At 39.4% G+C, this 22442-nt stretch overlaps 1 protein-coding gene across 4 annotated transcripts in view; it reads left to right on the top strand.

Annotated features, from left to right (window-relative positions):
- Phtf1 (putative homeodomain transcription factor 1) overlaps nucleotides 1–22442 on the top strand; it is a 66803-nt gene that overhangs the window by 28509 nt on the left and 15852 nt on the right. For 3 of the 4 annotated variants that reach the window (XR_003849694.1, XM_008833977.2, XM_008833978.2), the window contains exons 4-8: nucleotides 3149–3218; nucleotides 4097–4255; nucleotides 18369–18525; nucleotides 19637–19771; nucleotides 20908–21067. Coding sequence is in view for 3 of the 4 variants with exons in the window: in XM_008833977.2 (XP_008832199.1) it covers nucleotides 3149–3218; nucleotides 4097–4255; nucleotides 18369–18525; nucleotides 19637–19771; nucleotides 20908–21067 (681 nt within the window). In the remaining variant the exon portion in view is untranslated. The remainder of the gene's footprint in view (nucleotides 1–3148; nucleotides 3219–4096; nucleotides 4256–18368; nucleotides 18526–19636; nucleotides 19772–20907; nucleotides 21068–22442) is intronic. The other variant, XM_029563988.1, reaches the window with a different exon arrangement.

Below are 22442 nucleotides of genomic sequence, written 5' to 3'. Positions count from 1 at the left end.
TTCCCCACATCCCCTCCAACATTTGGCATCATTTGTTCTCTTGATCTTAGCCAGTCTGACTGGGGTGAGATGAAATCTGAAAGTGGTTTTAATTTACATTTCCTTAATTATTGGTGATGTTGAACATCTTTTAAGATGCTTCATAGCCATCTTTACTACTTCTTTTGAGAACTCCCTCTTCCGCTCCTTAGCCCATCTTTTAATTGGGTTACTTCTTGTCTTGCTTCTCTGTTTTTTGAGTTCATTATATATTCTGGATATTAAACCTCTGTCAGATGTGTCACTGGTGAAGATTTTCTCTCATTCTGTGTGTTTTCTGTTCGCTTCCCTGGTTGCCTCCTTTGATGTACAGAAGCTTTTTAGTTTAATGACGTCCCATTTGTTAATTCTTGTCCTCGTTTCCTGAGCAATTAATGTCTGGTTTAGAAAATTCATTCTTACACCTGTATCTTAAAGGTTTTTCCCAATGTTTTCTTCTAACAGTTTCAGAGTTTCAGGCTTTACATTGAGGTCTTTGATCCATTTGGAATTGACTTTTGTGCAGGGTGAAAGATAGGGGTTTAGTTTCATTCTTCTACAGGTGGAGATCCAGTTTTGCCAGCACCATTTGCTGAGCATGCTGTCTTTCCTCCAGTGAATATTCTTGGCCCCTTTGTCAAATATCAGGTGGCTGATATTGCATATACTCACATTTGGGTCTTCAATTTTGTTCCATTGATCTGTGGGTCTGTTTTTGTGCTAGTACTATGTTGTTTTTATGACTATAGCTCTGTAATACAGCTTAAAATCTAGTATAGTAAACCCCCCCAGCATTGCTCTTAGTGCTCGGGGTTCTTTTGACTATCTGAGGTCTTTTGTGCTTCCATATGAATCTTAGGATGTTTTTTTCCAATTCTGTGAAAAATGTCATGGGGATTTTGATTGCCATTGCATTGAATCTATAAATGACTTTTGGTAGGATGGTCATTTTCACAATATTAATTCTTCCAATCCATGAGCATGGGAGGTCCTTCCATCTTCTGATGTCTTCCTCAATCTCTTTCTTTAATGATTTCAAGTTTTCATTGTAGAGCTCTTTCATGTCTTTGGTCAGGTTTATTCTGAGATATTTTATTGTTTTTGCAGGTATTGTGAAGGGGAGTGTTTCCATGTAGTCGTCCTCTGATTGCTTGTTATTGGTATATAGAAAGGCTACAGACTTTTGTAGGTTAATTTTGTAACCTGCCAACTTTACTGAACGTGTTAATAATTTCTAGGAGTTTTCTGGTGGAATTTTTGGCGTCTCTTAGATATAATATCATATCATCTTCAAAAAGGGATAATTTGATCTCTTCTTTTCCAATTATTACTCCTTTAATTTCCTGCTGTTGTCTTATTGCCCTTGCAAGAGTTTTAACCACTCTGTTAAAGAGAAGTGCAGACAGTGGACAGCCTTGTGTGGTTCTTGATTTCAGTGGGAATGCTTCCAGTTTTTCTCCATTTAGAATGATGTTGGCTGTGGGTTTGTTATATATGGCTGTATTAATTTTTTTAATTTTTTTAGAAAAATTAATTTTTAGAAGAAGCATTTCATTACAGCCTTAACATACTCAATAACAATTTCCAGTGCAAAGATATATTTCTTTCAAACGTGGCTATAAAATTTTTAGGTTCCCAGTTGAATTAATACAGTTATACAATATTGAACTCAGTATAAACCCTGTAAATTTTTGTTTATTATTTTTATTTTATGTGTATGCGTGTATTGCTTGCCTGTAGGTAAGTGCACCTGTATCATGCAATGCCCGCGGAAGTCAGAAGAGGTTGTTGGATCCCCTGGGACTGGAGTTATGGACAGTTGTTAGCTGCCACATGGGTGCTGGGATTCGAACCTGGGTCTTCTGTAAGAACAACCAGTGTTCTTAATTGCTGATCCATCTCTCCAGACCCTATTATTTTTCTTTTATGTGTATGAGTGGCAGGGGCAAGTGGATTTCTGAGTTCCAGGCCAGCTGAAGCTACAGGGAGACCCATCTCAAAACACAAACAAAACCAAAAGATAATTTCACAAATTATACTTAAGGTATGGCAAGCTTATGATTTTCAAATCTATAGTTATTCTAAAATCTTCTATCCATATCCTAACACAGGTAAGAAAATGCCATCTCTTCAATAATGATCAAATTTAGAACTATTAGAAACATGAGGGTACAACATATAGTATCCAGTAACAGTGCAGATCAAGCTCCTGTAATTCAAATCAGTAGACGACTGCAACCCTGAAAGTGTTTGCCATTCTCTGAAATTAATGTTCATGGCAAAGTTATGTTAAAGAGCCTCATAAAGGAGTTTTGTCAAGTAGATACATGACAGTATTGAGGAATATGACTAAAGAGGAACCTTAGCAGATGAGAAGTCAGATGACCATCAGGACTACAGAGGAGAATGCAGAGTGGGAAGGCGGCTTGCCCAGCAGCTTCCTGAGAGTCTTGAGACTAGAGTCACCAAGTTTTGTCTGCGGGAAAGATGAGCTCTGGGCTAAAAGTAGGAATTGGATATAGTTTTTATGCAGAGGGTGGGATACTCCCTTCCCACCTCCCCCAGCCACTTACAGCCACTTAACTAGACAACAAGCCCTTAGGTAGGAAACCTGTGATACTACTTCTGAGAAAATATATTGGAGAGGCTCCAGGGATGAAGGTTAGATAGAAGTCATAATAATAAAGACATCATTGTAAGTCCTTTAGTGGAATTTTCAAAGCCCTGCCCCAGAATCCTCCAACCCTATAACCCCTCAATCAATGAGAATTTGGGAGGATTCTTTTGGAGACCCCAAGAAAAATCAGCTCTGAGCACTGCCACTTGGTGATTCTGTAATGGTGGTGGCTAACCTTGGTTACCTTATAGTGAGGCCCCAAGTCTGTAAGCTATATTTCTGATAAGTTAAAAAACATGAAAATGCATGCATATGTAATGGAATTGTAAGTATACAGCTTGAGTTTCCAAAGCTGAATGTGGCCTCCAGTACTCAGATAAAGAACTGGAACATAAGTGGCACCTCAGAAGCTCCCTCTCAGGCTCTTCAGGCACCAAAGAAAAGGTAGCTTATCGTTTACATTTAAAATAATTTTTTTTTATTCATTTCTGTTTTTGTTTTGTTTTCTCGTAGGGCTTCAAAAACAAACCAAAAAAGATGGGTCACATAAAGTCAGACTTGATTGATGTCGACTTAATCAGAGGTGAGTTTAAAAATTGATTTGTTTCTTATACATATTATTACATATTATTTTTTTCTCTCCCTTCCTCCCTTCTGTCTCTACCTCTGTCTCTATCTCTCCCTCTTTCCTTTTTAAAAGTCTCACTATGTACCCCAGATAGGCTTCAAACTTGTAGTCATCTCACTGTAGTCTTCCAAGTACTGAGGTTGCAGGCAAGTGCCACCTCACGTACTATATAGTATTTCACACTGGCACCATAGTTTCTTTTAGATAGCTTCCCTATATATATGGTGGCATACTTTGTCAATAACATTTTCCCATTGTCATTCAGAGTTTTACACTCTTTTCTGCTTTGTGGTTATATAAATAACATGGTTTTCGGGCTGGAGAGATGGCTCTGTGGTTAAGAACGCTGACTGTTCTTGCAGAACACCCAGGTTTGAATCCCAGCACCGACATGGCAGCTAACAACTGTCCGTAACTCCAGTTCCAGGGGATCTGACAGTCTCTTCTGTCCTCCACGGGCATTGCATGACACAGGTGCACTTACCAATACATGCATACACATAAAATAATAAATATAATATTTTTAAAAAATTAATATGGTTTTCATGAATGTCAAAGAGAGATGAACTTGAAGATTTACTGTTGTGCCATTGAGAAAAATGTATTGTTGGCCATTCAGGTGAGCTTGACTTATTTTGAGCACCTGTCCTAGTGTGTGAGTCAAGATGGTCTAAGAAATCTTGCCAACATCTTTGCTCAACAGGTCATGTGCTGATTTTTGCTCCTCCCTGTTTTTAATGTAATGTGACAGTGGCCATCAGTATAGTACACATACATGTTTCTTATTTCATTTTATAAAGTGCTTATTATTTTGTTTTACTGTATGCTTCAAGGCTCAACATTTGCCAAAGCCAAGCCTGAGATTCCATGGACATCTTTGACTCGGAAGGGGCTTGTTCGAGTTGTGTTTTTTCCATTGTTCAGCAGTTGGTGGATTCAGGTCACCTCTCTAAGAATCTTTGTTTGGCTGCTACTGCTTTACCTCATGCAAGGTAATTCAGGAAGTTACATAATGTTACATAAGAACGGTAATTTTCACTCTTACCCTTTAATCTGGTGGTTTAAAGCAAGACCTCTTAAATCTTTTCTACTTGCAATTCTTTTTTCCTGAAATTTTTATACTACCCCAGATAGGCAGTTATATAAAATAGGTATACAAATCAAATATTTACTGATAATGAGTCATAAAGAATACACACACACACACATATATATAAAATTTTACCATTTATTAAAGATGAAAACAAATCTGCACAATGAGATGGATTTGCACACTTAGTTTTACATAATTAAATTTTGCCTGGATATATGTTTTAAAATATATATAGTTAGATTATCTCCACCCTCCTCCAGTCCCTTGAATCCTCTCACATGCCTCCCTCCCAACTTTGTGTCTTCTTTTTTCTAAATCCATTGAGTACAGTTAGTATTACCTGTATGTGCATGGGTGTGGGGCCATTCACTGGATCATGGGCAAACAGTTTTGGTTACTGCCTCCCCCATCCACTTCTCCTTTATCCTTCCCACCTCACGACCCCTTAAACCTTTAACCCCCAGTATTCCCCCTCTCTTTCACATCACATGTGTTCTATCCCTTCCCCCCTACTAAGACCTTCCCTTCATCCTGTCATGGGCCCTTTCTGGCTTCCTGACCTCTGTCCAAGTTAGACATACAAATCTAAACATTTGAAGCTAGGATCCATATATGAGACCTGCAGTGTTTGTCTTTCTGGGCCTGAGTTAATATTAATAATCTGGGTCTTAGTATAATATTTTCCAGTTCTATCCATTTTTTTTGAAAACTTCATTTTTCTTTACAGCTGAAAAAAATTCCATTGTATATATGTACCACATTTTTACTGTCTATTCATCATTGATGGGCATGTAGGCTGATCCTGTTTCCTTGGTATTGTGAAAACAGCTTCAGTAAACATGAATGTCCTAGCATCTCTGTGCAGGATATAAAGTCCTTTGGATGTATGTCCAGGAGTGTGTGACTGGCCCGTATGTTCTAGTTGTAGCCTTTAAAAACTTTTTATTTTTATTTGTAAAGTATTTGGATTGGCTGAGCGTGGTGGTGCAATCTTTTAATCCCAGCACTCGGGAGGCAGAGGCAGGCAGATCTCTGTGAGTTCAAGGCCAGCCTGGTCTACATAACAAGTTCCAGGCTATCTGGGGTATAGGAAGACCCTGTATTTAAAAAAAACAAAACAAAAAAACCACAAAAAACAAAATCAAAAAAAGCCCCAACTATTTGGATTTCCTGTATTTATACTGGTATGTCTGTAGTGCCTACAAAGGCTTCAAGAGGGCAATAGAGCTGCCATGTGGTGCTGGAGAATTGAACATAGGTCCTCTAGAAGAACAGCAAGTACTCTTAACCCCTGAGCCAACTTCTTTAGCCCTTAGTTGTAGCCTTTTGAGAAAACTCTACATTCACTTCCATAGGGACTACATCAATTTATACTCCCACCAACAATGGATAAGGGTTCCTTTCCCCACATCCCATATCCTTGCCAGCATTTGTTGTCGTTTGTTTTCTTGATGATGGCCATTCTGACCTGGGGTGATGCAAAATCTCCTAAGTATTTTTAATTTGCGTTTCCCTGATGGCTAATGATTTTGAGCACCTTAACAATATTTATTAGCTATTTGTATTTCATTGGGGGAACTGTTTTGGTACATTGCCCATTTTTTGATTAGGTTGTTTTCTTGATGTTTAATTTCTTGAGTTTTTGTATATTCTAGGTGCTAATCTTCTGTTGGATGTATGGCTGGCAAAGGTTTTCTCCCATTCTATGGCTGCCTTTTCACTCAGTTGAGTTTCCTTTGCAGTACAAAAGCTTTTTAATTTCATGAAATCCCATTTGTTGATGATTAGCCTTATTTTCTGAGTAATCCTGTAAGAAAGTCTTTACCTATACCCGTGTCTTGAAGTATAATCACTATTTCCTAGCAGTTTCAGATCTTATGCTGAGGTCCTTGATACATTTGGTATTGAGTTTTATGCAAGGTAATAGCTATGGGTCTAATTTCATTTTTCTGCATGTAGACATCCAGTTTTCCTAGTACCATTTGTTGAAGATGCTGTCTTTTTTTCAATGTTTTTGTCATCTTTGTTAAAAATCGGGTAGCTGGGCCTAGTGAGATGGGTCAGAGTAAAGATGTCTGTCACCAAGCCTGGCAAACTGTTCTGTGTCCAGGACTCACATAGTGGAAGGGGAGAGCAGATTCCAGCAAGTTGTCCTCTGACCTCCACACCTGGCACATGTATACCCTCTTCTACACAAACAAATCAAAGGTAAAAAAAAAAATATATCAGTTGACTGTAGTTGTTTGATCTTAATTCTGGGTTCTATTTCCTTGATCTGCGTGTCTATTTTTGTGGCAATACCATGCAGTTTTTATAGCTGTGGCTCTGTAGTATAACTTGAACTAGGTATGGTGATAGCTCCAGCAGTATTCTTTTTGCTCAGGATTCCTTTGGCTGCCCAGGGTCTTCTGTGCTTCCATATGAATTTATTTATTATTTATTTATTTAATTTTTAAAAATTATTTTTTGGGTCTTTTTGAGACAGGGTCTCCCTGTAGCCCCAGCTGGCCTGGAACTCTCTATGTAGACCAGGCTGGCCTTGAACTCACAGAGATCTGCCTGCCTTTGCCTCCCAAGTGCTGAGATTAAAGGCATGTGCCACCACACCTGGCCTCAATATGAATTTTAAAAGGCAAAAGATTTATACGATCGGAAGAGAAACCAGAGTATTCATATGAATTTTAAGATGATTTTTTTCTAGGCCAGGAGTGGTGGCACACGCCTAGTTGGAGGGGAAACAGGAAGACCTGGTCTAAAAAAAGACCAAAAAGAAAAAAAAAGTGAAAAATGTCACTGGAATTTGTTGTTGTTGCTTTATGTTTTTGTTTTTTTGAGATGTCTCATTATGTAGTCTGGAACTTGCTACATAGACCAGGCTGGCCTTGGACTGACAGAGAGATCCACTAGCTGCTGCCTCCTGATTGCCGATATTAAAAGCATGCCTTATGTCTCTGGAATTTTGATTGAGATTGCACTGTTGTTAGGATCTCCATTTTCAGAATATTAATCCTACCAGTCCATGAGTGGGGGAGGTCTTTCCATCTTCTAGTATCTTCTTCACAATCCTTCTAAAGCATTTACAAATTTTCATTATAGAGGTCTTTCACATTCTTAGAGTTATTCCACGGAGGTTTGGTTTTGGTTTTGAAGCTACCATGAGTGGGATTGTTTCCCTGATTTCTTTTTCAGTTTGTCATTGATCTATAAGAAGGCTACTGATTTTTGTATGTTGATTTTTTTAATATATTGCCACTTTGATGAAAATGTTAATCAGTTTTTTTGTTTTGTTTTTTGAGACAGGGTCTCCCTGTAGCCCCAGCTGGGCTAGAACTTGCTATGTAGTCCAGGCTGGCCTCAGTCTCACAGACATCTGCCTGCTTCTGCCTCCTGAGTGCTGGGATAAAAGTTATGCACAACTATGCCGAACTTAAGTATTCATCAGTTTTAAGAGTTTTATGATGGAGTCTTTAGGGTCTTTTATGTATAGAATCATGCTATTTTCAAATACAGATTCTTTGTTTTCTTTCCCTTTTATTTGCTTTTCTTGTCTTACTACTCTAGCTAAGACTTATAGTACTATATTGAATAAAAGTGGAGAAAAAGGACACCCTTGTCTTGTTTGTGATTTTAGGGGAAATGCTTTGTGGTTTTCCCTATATAATATAACGTTGGTTATAGGTTTGCTATCTATACCCTTTACTGTGTTGGGAAATGTTCCATCTATTCTGTGTTTCTTTAGGACTTTTATCATGAATGGATGTTGTATTTTGTCAACAATTTTCTGCATTTATTGAAATGACCATATGATTTCTGTCCTTGAGACTATTTATGAAATTTATAATATGTATTGATTTATATATCTTGAAGATCCCCGCATATAGCCAACTTGATCATGGTGAATGATCTTTTTGATGTGTTCTTGAATTTGGTTGGCAAGTACTTTGTTGAGAACTTTGGGTCTGTGTTCATCAGAGAGATTGGTCTGTAATTTTTTATTGCATTTTTATGTGCTTTTGGTATCAGGCTAATACTAGCTTCATAAAAACTGTTTGTTTGTTAATGTTCCTTCCTATTCTGTTTCATGGAATAGTTTGAGAAGTATTGGTATTAATCTTTGAAGGTCCTGTAAAATTCACCAGTGAATTCATGTGGGCCTGGATTCTTGTTTTAGTTGGGAGATATTTTTAAAAAGATATTTATTAATTTTATTTTATCTTTATGAGTGTACTGCCTGCATGTATGTAAGTGCCCCTGTGTCATGCAATGCCTCCAGAGGTCAGAAGTGGGCATCAGACTTCCCTGGAACTAGAGTTATGAACAGTTGTTAGCTTCCATGTGGGTGCTAGGGATCAAACCCAGGTCCTCTGCAAGAACAGCCAGTGCATTTAACTGCTGAGCCATCTTTCCAGCCCCTTGTTGGGAGATTTTTAAATTATTGCATAGTCTCACTGCTGCCATAGATATGCTTAAATTTTTTAAATCTAATCCTGATTTAATTTTGGTAGGCCACTTGCATCTAGAAAGTCATCCATTTTAGTTGTTCCAATCTAAATATCTAATATCTAGTTATTTTCTGAATTTCGTTGGTAACAGTTGTAATGACTCCTTTTCACATCTAATTTTATTAATTTGAGCCTTCTTTTTCTTTTGGTTAGTTTATTTATTATTTTTATTTTATGTGTATGAGTGTATTACCTGCATGTATGTGGAGTGCACTCGTGTCGTGCAATGCTGCAGAGGTCAGAAGAGGGCATCGGATCCCCCTGGAACTAGAGTTAAGGATGGTTTGTATCCTCCATGTGGGTGCTGAGAATCAAACCTGGGTCCTCTACAAGAGCAGTCAGTACTCTTAACCTCTGAGCCATCTCTCCAGCCCCATCTTGTTTATCTTTTTTAAAGAACAACTCTTTGTTTTGTTGATTCTTTGTCTTTTTATTATGCAAAGTTTTAATTTTGTTTCAGTTATGACATAGCTTTGCTGGGGAAAGTTGTCTGGTTGACAGTTTTCTTTTTAGAATTTGAAAAATATCCATTCAGGCCCCCCTTGAAATATCTGTTCAGTCTTTTAAAGTTTCAGTTGAATAATCTGCTATTATTCTGATGGGCTTGCCTTTATATGTGACCTGGTATTTCTCTGGCCACTTTCATTATACTTTATTTGTTGTTCTGTATATTTGGTGTTTTAATTATAATATGATGAGGGGAAGTCCTTTTTTGATCTAGTCTGTTTGGGACTCTTTTTTTTTTTTAACCTTTTTGAGACAGGATCTTACTATGTAGCCCTGGCTATTCTGGAGCTTGCTATGTAGACCTGGCTGGCCTCAAACTCAGATCTTCCTGCTTCTGCCTCCTGAGTGCTGGGATTACAGGTGTGCACTACCACATTTGGCTTCATCTTTTGGTGTTCTAATGTCTCCTGTTTCCGGACTGGCATCTCTTTTCCTGACTCTGTGAAATTCTGTTATGATTCTTTTGAAAATGTTTCCTGTATCTTTAGAACAAGATTCTTCTTCTATGCCTGTAATCCATAGATTTGGTATTGTCAGAGTGTTGTGTGTATCTTGGAATTCCCACTGGTACTGTATTATTTTGTCCTTGTCCTTGGATTGTTCCAGTTCCTCCACCTTCTCTTCAAGCTCAGATATTCTGTCCTCTTCTTGATCTCTTCTATTGTTGAGACTTTCCACAGAGTTCTTTTTTTTAATCTATGTTTTTTATTTCCAATATTTCAGCTTCCTTCCAGTATTTTTCTTTGTTGAATTCCTCCTTCATGTCATCCATTACCTTATTTCCTTCAACTGTGTGTTTGATTATACCTGTAATCATTATTTTGAGTTCTCTGTCTAGGACTTCATCCTATTCATGTTCACTAGATGCCATTGTTGTATGGTTAATAATTTTTAGAGGAGTTATGTTGCTTTGGTTTTTCATGTTTTTTATGTTACTGTGTAGGAATTTGTATATCTGGTATTATTTCATTGCTTGGTTTGTTTGTTTTTTTGTCTTTTCATTTTTTTTCTTTCAGACTTCTTGCACTTCCTAGACAAGCACTCTAACACTGAGTTAAATCCCCAGCCCCTTGGTTTATTTATTTTTATCTGTTTATTTGTTTTTTTGGTTTTTTGAGACAGGGTCTCCCTGTAGCCCCAGCTGACGTGGAACTCACTATATAGACCAGGCTCACCTTGATCTCATGGAAAGCTGCTGGCCTCTGCCTCTGGAGTGCTGGGATTAAAGGCATATGCCACCATACCTGGCCCTGTTTTTTTTTTTTTTTAAGATTTAGTTTATTTTAAATTATATGTATGTGTGTGGGTCTGTGAGTATTGGTGTAAGCCAGAGGTGTCAGATTCCCATGGAGGTGAAGTGAATAGGTGCTTGTGACACAGCTTTTCTTTGTTTGAAACTATTTATTTACTTATTTTTCATTATAAAATTTTTTCAATATTTTTATGATTTGGGAGCTTTATAACAGTGTATCCTGATCATATGCAGACCCTCCCCCTCCTCTCCACACCTTCCTTCATGTTCTCCACCATTATTTTTCTCATCTTTTCTTCTTAGAGGCCTATTTGTCAGGTGGCTTGCTTTTTTCCCCCACTTTTTGGACCTCAACTCAGAGGTACCTTCTGCAGAGGGCCTTCCCTCTGTGCAGCCCATAGTCCTCTACTCCCCGGCCACTGCCTTGTCACCACCTCACCTTCTACTTTTCTCTTCTCATGTGTGTGGCACCAGCTATTATTTTCTGTTTTTCAAGCATACCATCTGCCATCTTCATCACAGCAGCAGTGACTACTTCCATGAGACCTTGATATTCTGCTTGTTGACTGTTGCCCTTCCCCTATAGGGGATAGAAAAGACCATGAGACCCTCACCTGTGTTTCTGGCCACTTGTATGTAATTGCATGTGGTCTTGTGGTCTGGGGTCAGGGGTGTTAGAGTGTACACAGTATGTAAGGTTGATGTAGCAATGGGGAAATTGTCATTCATGCTGTGGTGAGACTTTTCCATGGTGCAGCTTCTTTGGGGTCACCCATAGTTCTGTGAGTAACCCCTCACCCATGCTTTTTAAATAAGTCCAATAAACTCATTTGTTGCCCAAGTTGGACTTCAGTGGAATCATAGTTTGGTTTGTTGTTGGGGCTTTTATGTCTCCCCAGGGATGTAGTTCCTGAAATACCAGCATATGCTTTCTATTGGCTCCCTCACCTGCCCTGGGGCACTTTCCAAAAGTGGGTCTTGTGGTCTGTGAGTGGATCTTAAGAAGTCACTGGAACATAGAAGGGTAAGGTGGAAGAACTAGAGTCATTTTATTTTTTTTTGTCAGTTCATTTTTAGAAAATATTTTATTTTTACTTTATGTGTATGAGTGTATTGCCTGCCTGCATGTATGTAGGTGCACATATGTTGTACAGTACCTGAGGAGGTCAGAAGAGGGCTTTGGATTCCCCTGGAACTGGAGTTATGGATGATTGTCAGCTGCCTCGTGAGTGCTGGGAATCAAACCTGGGTCCTCTGTAAAGACAGCCAGTGCTCTTAATTGCTGAACCATCTCTCCACCCCCCACCTCCTTTTTTAAGTTACAGAGTGAAAAATATATGAATTACGAATCTGTACCTTAGTGGGGTTTTTTTGTTTTGTTTTGTTTTTTAAAATAAAAAATGTGATTTTTGTCTGTATAGTGTTGTGTGTATGTGTGTTTGTGTGTGTGTAGGGGTGGGGGTTGGTGAACAACTTGTGAGAATCAGTTTTTTCTACCATGTGGGTTCTGGGAATTGAACTTGGGTTGTCAGGCTTGGTGGCAATCTCCTTTACTTGCAGGCCCCTTCAGTTCAATTTTTTTTTAAAAAAAAAAACGTTTTATTTGTTATTTTTATTTTATGTGTATGAGTGTATTGCCTGCATGTATGTGAGTGCACCTGTGTCGTGCAGTGCCATGGAGGTCAGAAGAGGGCTTCGGATTCCCCTGGAACTGGAGTTAAGGATGGTTTGTAGCCACCATGTGGGTGCTGGGAATCAAACCTGGGTCCTCTGCAAGAGCAGTCAGTGCTCTTAACCGCTGCACCATCTCTCTAGCCCCCCCCCCCAGTTCATTGTTTTTAAAACATGACGTGCTATGCAGTAGGGCTTCTATGGCAGTGGTAATGTGTGTCTGCTGCACAGTACAGTAGCTGCCTAGGCACTTATGGTCACAAGTACTTCCCAAGTGGTATCAGTAAGGGCCTGATTTTTTAATTTTAGCTGGCTTTAATTGTCTTCACAATTGGCACTTAAATGACTGCATAGTAATCCACCATGTGGATTCATCATTGAGAACTACCATTTTAGTATTAGCCTGTTGTGTGGGTCTGCCATAAATAGGTTTGTAGTTTACTAATGCTTCATAGTTTACTATCTAAACTATAGGTCAGAATTAATGTAATTCTTTTGTCTTAATATGTTTGGATTGCTATAACATAAATACCCGTGGACTTGGATGGCTTATAAACAACTCAGATTTATTTCTCAATCATTCTGGAGACTCTTAATCCGAGACTAAAGCACTGGAAGAGTCTACCTGCCTCAAAATACTAGAACATGATTATATTTCAGTAACAAGAGTTAACTTTCCTACAATTTGTGGTAACATATTATTTCTTTTTTTTCTATGCATAGTAGTCTGAGTGTGAACATGTTTTTGTGTATGTGTAGGGCAGAGGTTGATGTTGTGTGTCTTCTTCTTTGCTTTCCATCTTTTTATTATTTTATGTGTATGAGCCTTTTGCATGCATGTACGTATACCCATGTCATGGAATGCCCACAGAGGGCAGAAGAGGGTGTCAGGAGCTGGAGTTACAGACAGTTGTTAACTGCCATGTGGGTGCTGGGAATCAAACCTAGGTCCTCTGGAAGAGCAGCCAGTGCTCTTAACCACGGAGCCATCTCTCCAGCCCCTTCCATCTTATTTTTTTGAGACAAGGTCTCTCACTGACCCTAGAGATTCAAGAAGACTTGCTGGCCATTGAGCTCCACTGATCCTCTCCTGTCCACTTCCCTAGCTCTAAGATTATAGGCACATGCCACCATGCCTGACTTTTTGATATGTGTGCTGGCAGTCCTAACTCAGGTTCTCAAGTGTGGTGGCAAGCACTTTACTGACTGAGCCATTTCCCTAGTTCCATTAAAAAAAAAAAATTGTTTTTTTTGAAACAGGTTCTCCTATAGTTCAAGTTTGTCTTGAAGTTGCTGAGGCTGTTCTTGAACCTCAGATTCTCCTGCCTCCACCTCCCAAGTGCTGGGGGTGCAGGTGTGTGTCACAACATCTGGCTTATCATGTTATTTCTCATTTCTCTCTGAGACTTGACTACAATGGCCTTTACTCCTTATTTCTACTAACATTCCACTGGCTAATTAGGTATTCTGTAAGAAAATTGGGATTTTCTCTAAAGGTTTTCTCTTTTGTTAATGATATCTCATCACAATCTTCTTTAAAAATCTGCTAATAGAGATCTAGGCTTGTCAAGCCTGTGCCTATCTCTTGTAGCATCTGCTCATTTATCACTCAGTTCTGAAGTGTCTTCACATTTTTAGGTACTTGTTATAGCAGAGTACTTGGTCGTGTCTGTCAACTTGACACAAACTAGAGTCACCTGGAAGAGGGAATCTTAATCTTAACTGAGGAATTTTCTCCATCATACTGGCCTGTGAGCCTGAGGCATTTTTTTTTAAACTGCTAATTGATGTAAGAGGGCCCAGCCATCCTAATGCAGGTGGGCCTGGTTGTATGAGGAGGGTAACTGAGCAAAATAGGGAAGGAAGCCAGCAAGCAGCATTTCTCTGCTTCAGTTCCTGCTTCTAGGTTCCTCTCCTGAGTTCTTGCCTGTAACCTGTAAGCCAAATAAACTCTTCCCTCCCCAAGTTGCTTTTGGTCCTGGTGTTTATCACTGCAGGAGAAAGCAAACTACAACAAGCAGAATCCCCATTTTTCAGCACATTGTCTTTCTGAGTCCATTTGTGCTGCAATAACAAAAATGGCCTTTGTGGCTTATAAATAACAGAAACTTATTCTGACAGTTCTGGGGACTGGGTCATCCAGAGTCAAGGAAGGCAGCACCCATTCAGCATCTGGTAAGGACCTGCTTTATAGAGCAAGTCTCTTTTGCTCTGAACGCATATGGCCCAGGGGCAAGTGAGCTGTCTTGCAGCATCTTTCATAAGGACACTAATCTCATGAGGGCAGAGCCTGCTTTTAAACTATCCTTGCATTTCTAGTATAAAACCCATGTTTTTTGTAAGTTCAGTTTTCCTGTTTGGTCAAATTTCCTTTGATATTGCTGTAGTTCTGTCATTCACGCTAACATGCTGAGTGCATCCTGTGTGCCAGGTATTGATCTAGGCATGCATATCAGACAACAAAGTAGACAACAACCCCTTTAGCCCCAGCTGGCCTGGAACTCACTATGTAGACCAGGCCGGCCTCGAACTCACAGAGATCCACCTGTCTCTGCCTCCCAAGTGCTGGGATTAAAGGTGTGTGCCACCACGCTTTTTGAAGATTTTCAAAACTAAAATATTTAACTTTGTGTGTATGATTGTATGTGCGTACATTCCTGTGTTAGTGTGTTGGCACATTGGCCATGGTGTATTTGTGAAGGCAAGAGGACAACCTCAGGTGTTGGACTTTACCTTCCACCTCATTTTGTGACAGGATCTCTTTGTAGCTCACTGCTGCATCCACTAGCTGGCCTGTGAGCTTCTGGGGGTTTTCCTGTCTCTACCTCCCATCTTGCCTTAGGGAACACTGGGATTTCATGCGTTCTGGTGTCCAAACTGAGGTCCTTATATTTGTGAAACAAGTGCTTTACCCACTGAGCCATTTCTCTACCAGCCCAAATTTTTTAACCTTAAAAATATTTTTATATTGCTGGCCTTTAATCCCAGCAGAGGCAGGTGGATCTCTGTGAGTTCTAGGCCAGCCTGGTCTACATAGTGAGTTCCAGGCCAGCTGGGGCTACAAGAGAGACCCTGTCTCAAAAAGACCAAAAAAAAATTGTTTTTTATATTAACATACAAAGTAGTAATGAGTTTCATCATGTCATCTACATATATGTGTCACTGTTCTTTGTCTCGTTTATTTCCCTTACCTATTGCTGTCCCCTTCATCCCTGTTGCTGTCCCCTTTACCTTTTTTCCCATGCCCCTTCCTTCCTCCAGTTGGCTTTCTTTCTCCCCGCAGTTAGTCCCCTTTCTGTTTTCCTATTACATGTCCTTCATTACCCTATTTCCCACCTCCCTTAAAATCTCTTTCCCAAGGATAAGGCTGAGATCTTAGCAGACAGCCTGAGAGGGTGGGTTCCGACCTCCATCTGTGTAGTGGCTGGGATCTCAGGGGACTGCCTGAGAGCACCTGGATCCTGCCTCCACGTGGTGAAGTCTCTGAGAGGGAATTGACCCTGATTCTAACCACTCCAACAGCTATCAAAGTGCCTGAAAGCAAATCCTGAATCCATCATTCTCGAGTCCAGCCTTGGCAGACGAAAGAAAAATGAGGAGGAACCCAATAGAGGAATGCTTTTGGAAGCTCTCATCAAGAAATTCCAATGGACTCTCATATGAATATTTGAAATTTTCCCTGTTCTGACTTTTTTCTAGTTCCATCTAGAATTTGTAATGCTAATTACTCTTGCTTTTACTTCTTCACATCTCCTGTTCACTAGTCAAGGACTTTCTTTTCCCCCTACAGATAAGAGTTATGCAATTTGGGAATGTTTTAGATAGACCCACTGAAGGGGTACCCCAATTGCCGCCCCCTGTGTCCCTGTTCAGCATGGAAGAAGCCAGAGTGTGATTCCCTATTGCAATTTGGGTAACCTCTTCAGAGGATGGTGTGATAAGAATAGGAGATAGGAATTGGCTAGGCAGGGGAATGTAGGCCGTTAGGATAATGTAGGGTAAAGAAATGTATCCAGTTTCTTGGCTAAAAGTCAAAATGTCCTTGGGACTGTTAGCAACATACTCTGTTCCAAAGGCCAAAAATGTCAAAAGTATTGGGGAGCTCTTATCTAATCCTAAAAAGATTTTAGGATTACCTCTTCAGAGGGGGAGTGTTAGGGTAGCAAAAAGCCCCATTAAAAAAAAAAAAAGAGTACATGAAGTTAACAGAAAAAAAGTGATGGAGAGATATGGGAGGAGTTGGAGGGGAAGGAGTGGGCATGGATTTGATTAAAACACCTTATATGCTTATATGCCTGTATGAAATTCTCAATATATTATTTTTTAAAAAATCTGTTTCCCTTCATGATATATAAGCATTCTCGTTTCATGACTTAATAGACACATATAGATAAACATACACACATATATATTTTTAAAATTTTATTTTTATTTTATGTGTATGAATGTATTGCCTTCATGTATTTAAGTGCACCCATGTTGTGCAGTGCCTATGAAGATCAGAAGAAGGTGTCGAATCCCCTGGGACTGGAGCTAATGGACGGTTCTTAGCCACCATATGGGTGCTGTGAATCGAACCTGGGTCTTTTGCAAGAGTAGCCAGTGCTCTTAACTGCTGAGCCATCTCTCCAGCCCCCTAAAAATTTAAATTTATCTTCTACATATGAGAGAAAACATGTAGTATTTGTCTTTCTGAGTCTGGCTTATTTTGCTTAGTCTAGTGATTTCTAGTTGTGTCCATTTTCCTGAAAATGTTGTGATGTCTTTGTGCCGGCATAAATTTCCATTTTGTATATGAATAGTGCTTGCTTTTTAGTGATGAATTTTAATACCTGCATTCACAAGTCAAAAAGTGCTGTAGTTCATAAATACCCTGCCATTATCATGTGGGGCTTTTTTTCAAGTCTTTGGAATTCAACCTTGATCAAAATTTGTTGAAAATTCACTCAACAGGGATCTTGATCTATTGGGTGAGTGCTAACTTTTTATCCACACAGGAACAGTTTATATAATAGAAAACTCTGTCTATAAAATTGTCTGTTGTTGGAAAGTTTTGGATATAATTTTGCTATTACCCCATTGTTTCATCATTTATTTCTTTGAAAATTTCATTACATAATGAAAAGAGGCAGTCCAGCATGGTGGTTAATTCCTGGGTTCAAATCCTAGCTTCCTGAGTTGCCTTTCATTTCCATGTAACTTTGCCTTTGTACTCTTCCTTTGAATAGAGCAGTACTTCAAAACTCTGCTTTGGGGGCTGAGAAGATGGCTCAGTGGTTAAGAGCACTTGTTGCTCTTCAGAGGAACTGAATTTGGTTTCGCCACCTTTATTGGGTGGCTCACAACTGCCTGTAACTCGAGCTCCTGGGGCCTCTTCTGGTTTCTGATTATCTTCACACACATGGCACACACACACACACGCACGCACGCACGCACACACACACACACACACACACGCATGCGTGTCCACAAGTAAAAATAAAAATAAATCTTAAAAACAAAACAAGACTGCTGTATGTGGCATCTGGTTGTTCTGTGGTGCAGCCCCTTGGGAATGTCTAGATTGTCATCTGCCAGTTTGCAAAATACTTCCAATCCAAGTGCAAGTTTCTGATATTCTAGGAAAGGAAATTAATTTTTCTTTCTTTCTTTCTTTCTTTCTTTCTTTCTTTCTTTCTTTCTTTCTTTCTTTCCTTCCTTCCTTCCTTCCTTTAGCTCAAGCTTTCCTTCCTTCCTTCCTTCCTTCCTTCCTTCCTTCCTTCCTTCTTTCTTTCTTTCTTTCTTTCTTTCTTTCTTTCTTTCTTTCTAAATTTTTTTCGTCTTTTTGTGACAGGGTCTCCCTGTAGCCCCAGCTGACCTGGAACTCACTATGTGGACCAGGCTGGCCTTGAACTCACAGAGATCCACCTGCCTCTGCCTCCCAAGTGCTGGGATTAAAGGCATGCGCCACCATGCCTGGCCCGGAAATTACTTTCTTTTATTAGTTCTTTTAAAATGGACAGATTGTGGAAACAATGTGTATAGTTACAGAATGCATCTTCTAGGGAGTGCTAGTGTTTTCCATTTTCAATTCTCTGCAGTTACAGCGGTCGTATTATATCTTATGATGCCTATTGTGAATGTGAGTGAAGTGCTTGGACCCTTGTGCCTTATGCTACTCATGGGAACTGTCCACTGTCAAATTGTGTCTACTCAGATGACAAGACCATCAGGAAACAATGGAAATCGGAGAAGAAGGTAAGACTGAAAGTTAGACTGGAGTTTTCTGTATTCTTGGAGATTTCTCCAAGAATTACAAAAATCTTTGATTCACTTATATTTTCTATTATATATTAACTTAAAAATGAATACTTTTTCACTTTTCTCCTGATACTTAGAACCCTTACTGACTTTTAATCTCATGTGGCCATTTTCATGCATTACAGTGTTTGAGTGGAAAATTGCTGTATTATTTTTTGTTACCATTTATTTTCAGTAATGGTTTTGAAAAAACATTCTATGGTGGGAGTCCATATTTGGAGAGCATTTGCCCAGTATGAGCATGTTTGAAGCCTTGGGTTCACCTGCAGTATCTCCCTAAAAGAGAGAGGAGGAGGGGAGTGAGGAAGGAAAAGGGAGTGAAACATTCTCTTTAAAATTTGACTTAAAAATTTACTCACAAGGAGGATTTTAGGGCATTGGGTTAGTGCTATCAAAATTTTCAACATTTTTCAAAATTGTATAATTGAAGCCTAGCCTGGCAGCACATGCCCGTAATACTAGCACATGTAAGGTAGGAGGATTGCCTCAAGGATTGAGAACCAGTCTGGTCTAAATTGTGAGCTCTAGGCCAACCTGAGCTACATAGTAAGACTCTGTCTCAAAAATAAAACAAAAACCTAAACCCAAACCCAATCCCAAACAAAATGTATATAATTGATTTCTCAGTGATATAAATTTTAAGTGAGGATCAATTTGACTTTTTTACATATGAAATTCCTATCAGCTATCTATCAATTGTGTGGTATATGTGGGTTTGGGGACTGTTGAGATTTTCTTAGCTATATGTATTAACTTCCAGAAGTTATATTCTCTTTCCTCAGAATGTTTCCCTAGGCAATTACTGGTAATGTTTCTGGATAGCAGCTCCATTTCTTAATGACTGATCAATGAAAGCATAGGACTTTAGTCTGGAATCTGCTTTTGTCCTTAAATCAGAAATGCCCTATAGTAATTTATCCTCAGTATATGAAGTTAACCCTCTTTGATTTCAGAGAATGGTCTGATAGCATGATTTTCTGAAGGGATATTATGGGCATAAATAGAAAAGCTCTTGAATAATCTGAAATTATTGAAATATGTTTTTTAGAAAATTACGAAAAACTGTAAATGGTGATGGGAGCCGAGACAATGGAAATAACTCCTCTGATAAAGTCAGAGGGGTAGAAACTCTGGAATCTGCACCCAATGTTGGTGGTTTTTGGGGGACTCTCTTTGGCACCAGGTAGGAGTTTTATATTGGAATTTTACTTGGTTTTGTGTTCACCTTTGGGTTTGCATGGTGTATAACATGGTCAGGTCATTGTGGGTAGTGTAAGCTCTGTGGATTATTTTAAGGGTTCTAGAAAGATTTGCTTATTCAAAATGTTATTATTTCCACCCTCTTTCATGTTCCTTATAAATCCAGTAATCTACCAACAAAGTCTCATTGCATTGATTTTAAGGACAGTTTAGATTCCACAATTAGAAAAATATAAACCCTTTGAAAAAATAAATATCTTATAGCTTATCAGCCAACATCTTGAGAGAAAGGAGAATTTGAAAAAGATGGGGCATTTGCTCTCTCACTGAAAGAGACCTCTTGAGGAGCCTGGTGTTGATGGGCCGTAGGTTAGAAAGACAAAATGGATCAAAGACAAATCTGACCTCATTTGTAATTGTACAGGTCATGACAGTACTAGTGTGGTGACTCAGATGTTTGTTTTTTTCCTATCTTAAGGATGGGGAATTAAAAAACAAAGCTCTTTTTTGAAGGTGAAGTATGTTCACACATTTTCCTAAAGATATGCTTGTTTCCCATGGCGAAGTGTTTGGAGTTTTGTTGGATATTGTGCTGTCCCTGTCCTTGGTGATTATCCTGGCTAGTCAGGAAGAGGGGAGTAGTGAGTATGGTGCAGTCACAGCAATGTAAAAGCGTTATGAATGAGTGCATGCAGACATGTAGCTTAGCAGATGGAATGATCATTGTGGTGGAGTTAGGTTGTCTGGGTTCTGAAGCATGGGTAGTGTTAAGAGGACAAACAGGAGAGAAGCAGGCATTCTGTGAAGTGGCATTGACAGGCAGTATGAAGCAGGAGCTGGCATTGCCTTGGAGTGGTAAGTAGAAAGGGCAATGTAACTGCTGCTTCTCAACACTGAAGTGTGTGTGCTTCTGGACATGAAGAGGTTCATCCTCATGAGTCTCAGTGAGTGTTCTCCCCTTCTATGCCTTTTGCAGGCTAGAGGCCTGAAAAACAGAATTTCTGAATTTTCTTGATGTCTAGGGTGATATATTATACTCCTTAAGAAGAAAGTGATTTCATGAAAAATATTACTCTCAGAAAAGTAATTAGTAACTTTTTTTCCTTTTTCTTAAAATAGGGTTAAAAGGGTGAAATTAATATCTAACAAAGGGACTGAAACTGACAATGACTTGGGCCATCTCCATCCTATCATAAAGAAGAGACAGAGTCGACCAGAGATCAGAATGTGGCAAGCTAGAGAGAAAGCGAAGGTTTCTGATGGAGAAAAGTGCCGTAGGGTAAGGTCTAGATGGGTGTAACAGGATCCCTTTATCCTATGGAAAATTTTCCTGTTCTCAGCCTGTGTAGCGAGACAAATCGGATACCTGTAGGTTTGTAAGCTTGTCAGCAAAAGGTAAATAAAGCCACCAGTTGTGAAAAAAAAGTATTACAAGCAGACTGGAGTTTATTTGCATTTCAAGAACTAAAATTTACTAATGCTGCTACTAGACAGACTTCAAAGTGTAGAGGGGACTGTGCTATTTTATACATGGAGTGATGGGTTTAGGAAGGGCTTGGGAAACTTTTCTAGGGTAGTGGGGGCAGTTTTGTGTCTAAAACTGTACATTTTGGTTTTGGAGTTTTGAAATTTTTCTTTGAAGCATTTAATATTTATTTTTAAGGATTATTCCTAGATGCTTTGCTATAATAATTTTATAAACATAATTTATTCTTTGAGAATTTCTTATATGTATGTAATGTGTTTTGATTATATCTACCCCCCCAACCCTTTTTCCCTCCTCTTGCCCACATTCCCCTCCTATCTTTACGTCCCATTTCTTTCATCATCCTTCCCTCCCACCTTCCCTCCCTCCCTCCCTCCCTCCCCTCTTTTCTTTCTTCCTTCCCTCCCCACTGAGTACAGTTAGTGCTGTCTATACCACATAGGTATGGGGCCATCCACTGGAGCATGGGCAATAAGGATCACACCCCTGAAGAAAACTGACTCCCTCTTCCAACAGCCATCAACTGCTAATTCCTCCTCAGCTAGGGGTCAGGCCTCATGAGCCCTCCTCCATCCATGCTGGGATGTTGATTGGCTTGATCTTGTGCAGGCAACCACAGATGCTATGAGTTCATCAGAGCAGTGGTCCTGTCATGTCCAGAACGTATGGTTTTGTAGCACTCCTCCCAAACTCTGGCTCTTGCAGTCTTTCTACCCACCTCTTCTATGATGTTCCTTGAGCCTTGAGGGGAAGGGTGTGATATAAATGTTCCATTTATGGCTGAGCACACCACAGACACTTACTCTGTGCATTTTGACCAGTTGTGAGTTTCTGTATAGCTGCTGTCTACTGGAAAAAGAAGCTTCTCTGATGAGGATGGAGAGCTGCACTAGAGTATAAAGATAAGTATTTAGAAGGCAGGTTTATACTATGTCCATCTAGTAAAATAATAGTAGTGGCTCTTCTCCTCTGACTCGTTTTTGACCACAGGTTTATAATACCAGACAAGAATTTCCTCTTGTGGAGTGGGCCTTAGATCCAAATAGAAAGTGGTTGGTTATCCCCAAAACATTCATGCTACTATTATACCAATGAGCACTTCTTGCAAGACTCACAACTGATTAGACTGTTGATGACTTTTCTCTTCCAGCAGCCTACATAGTACCTT

This window comes from Nannospalax galili, unplaced genomic scaffold (genome assembly GCF_000622305.1).
Source record: "Nannospalax galili isolate Female #2095 unplaced genomic scaffold, S.galili_v1.0 scaffold475, whole genome shotgun sequence".
NCBI lineage: Eukaryota > Metazoa > Chordata > Mammalia > Rodentia > Spalacidae > Nannospalax > Nannospalax galili.
This window is presented reverse-complemented; position numbering and strand designations above follow the sequence as displayed.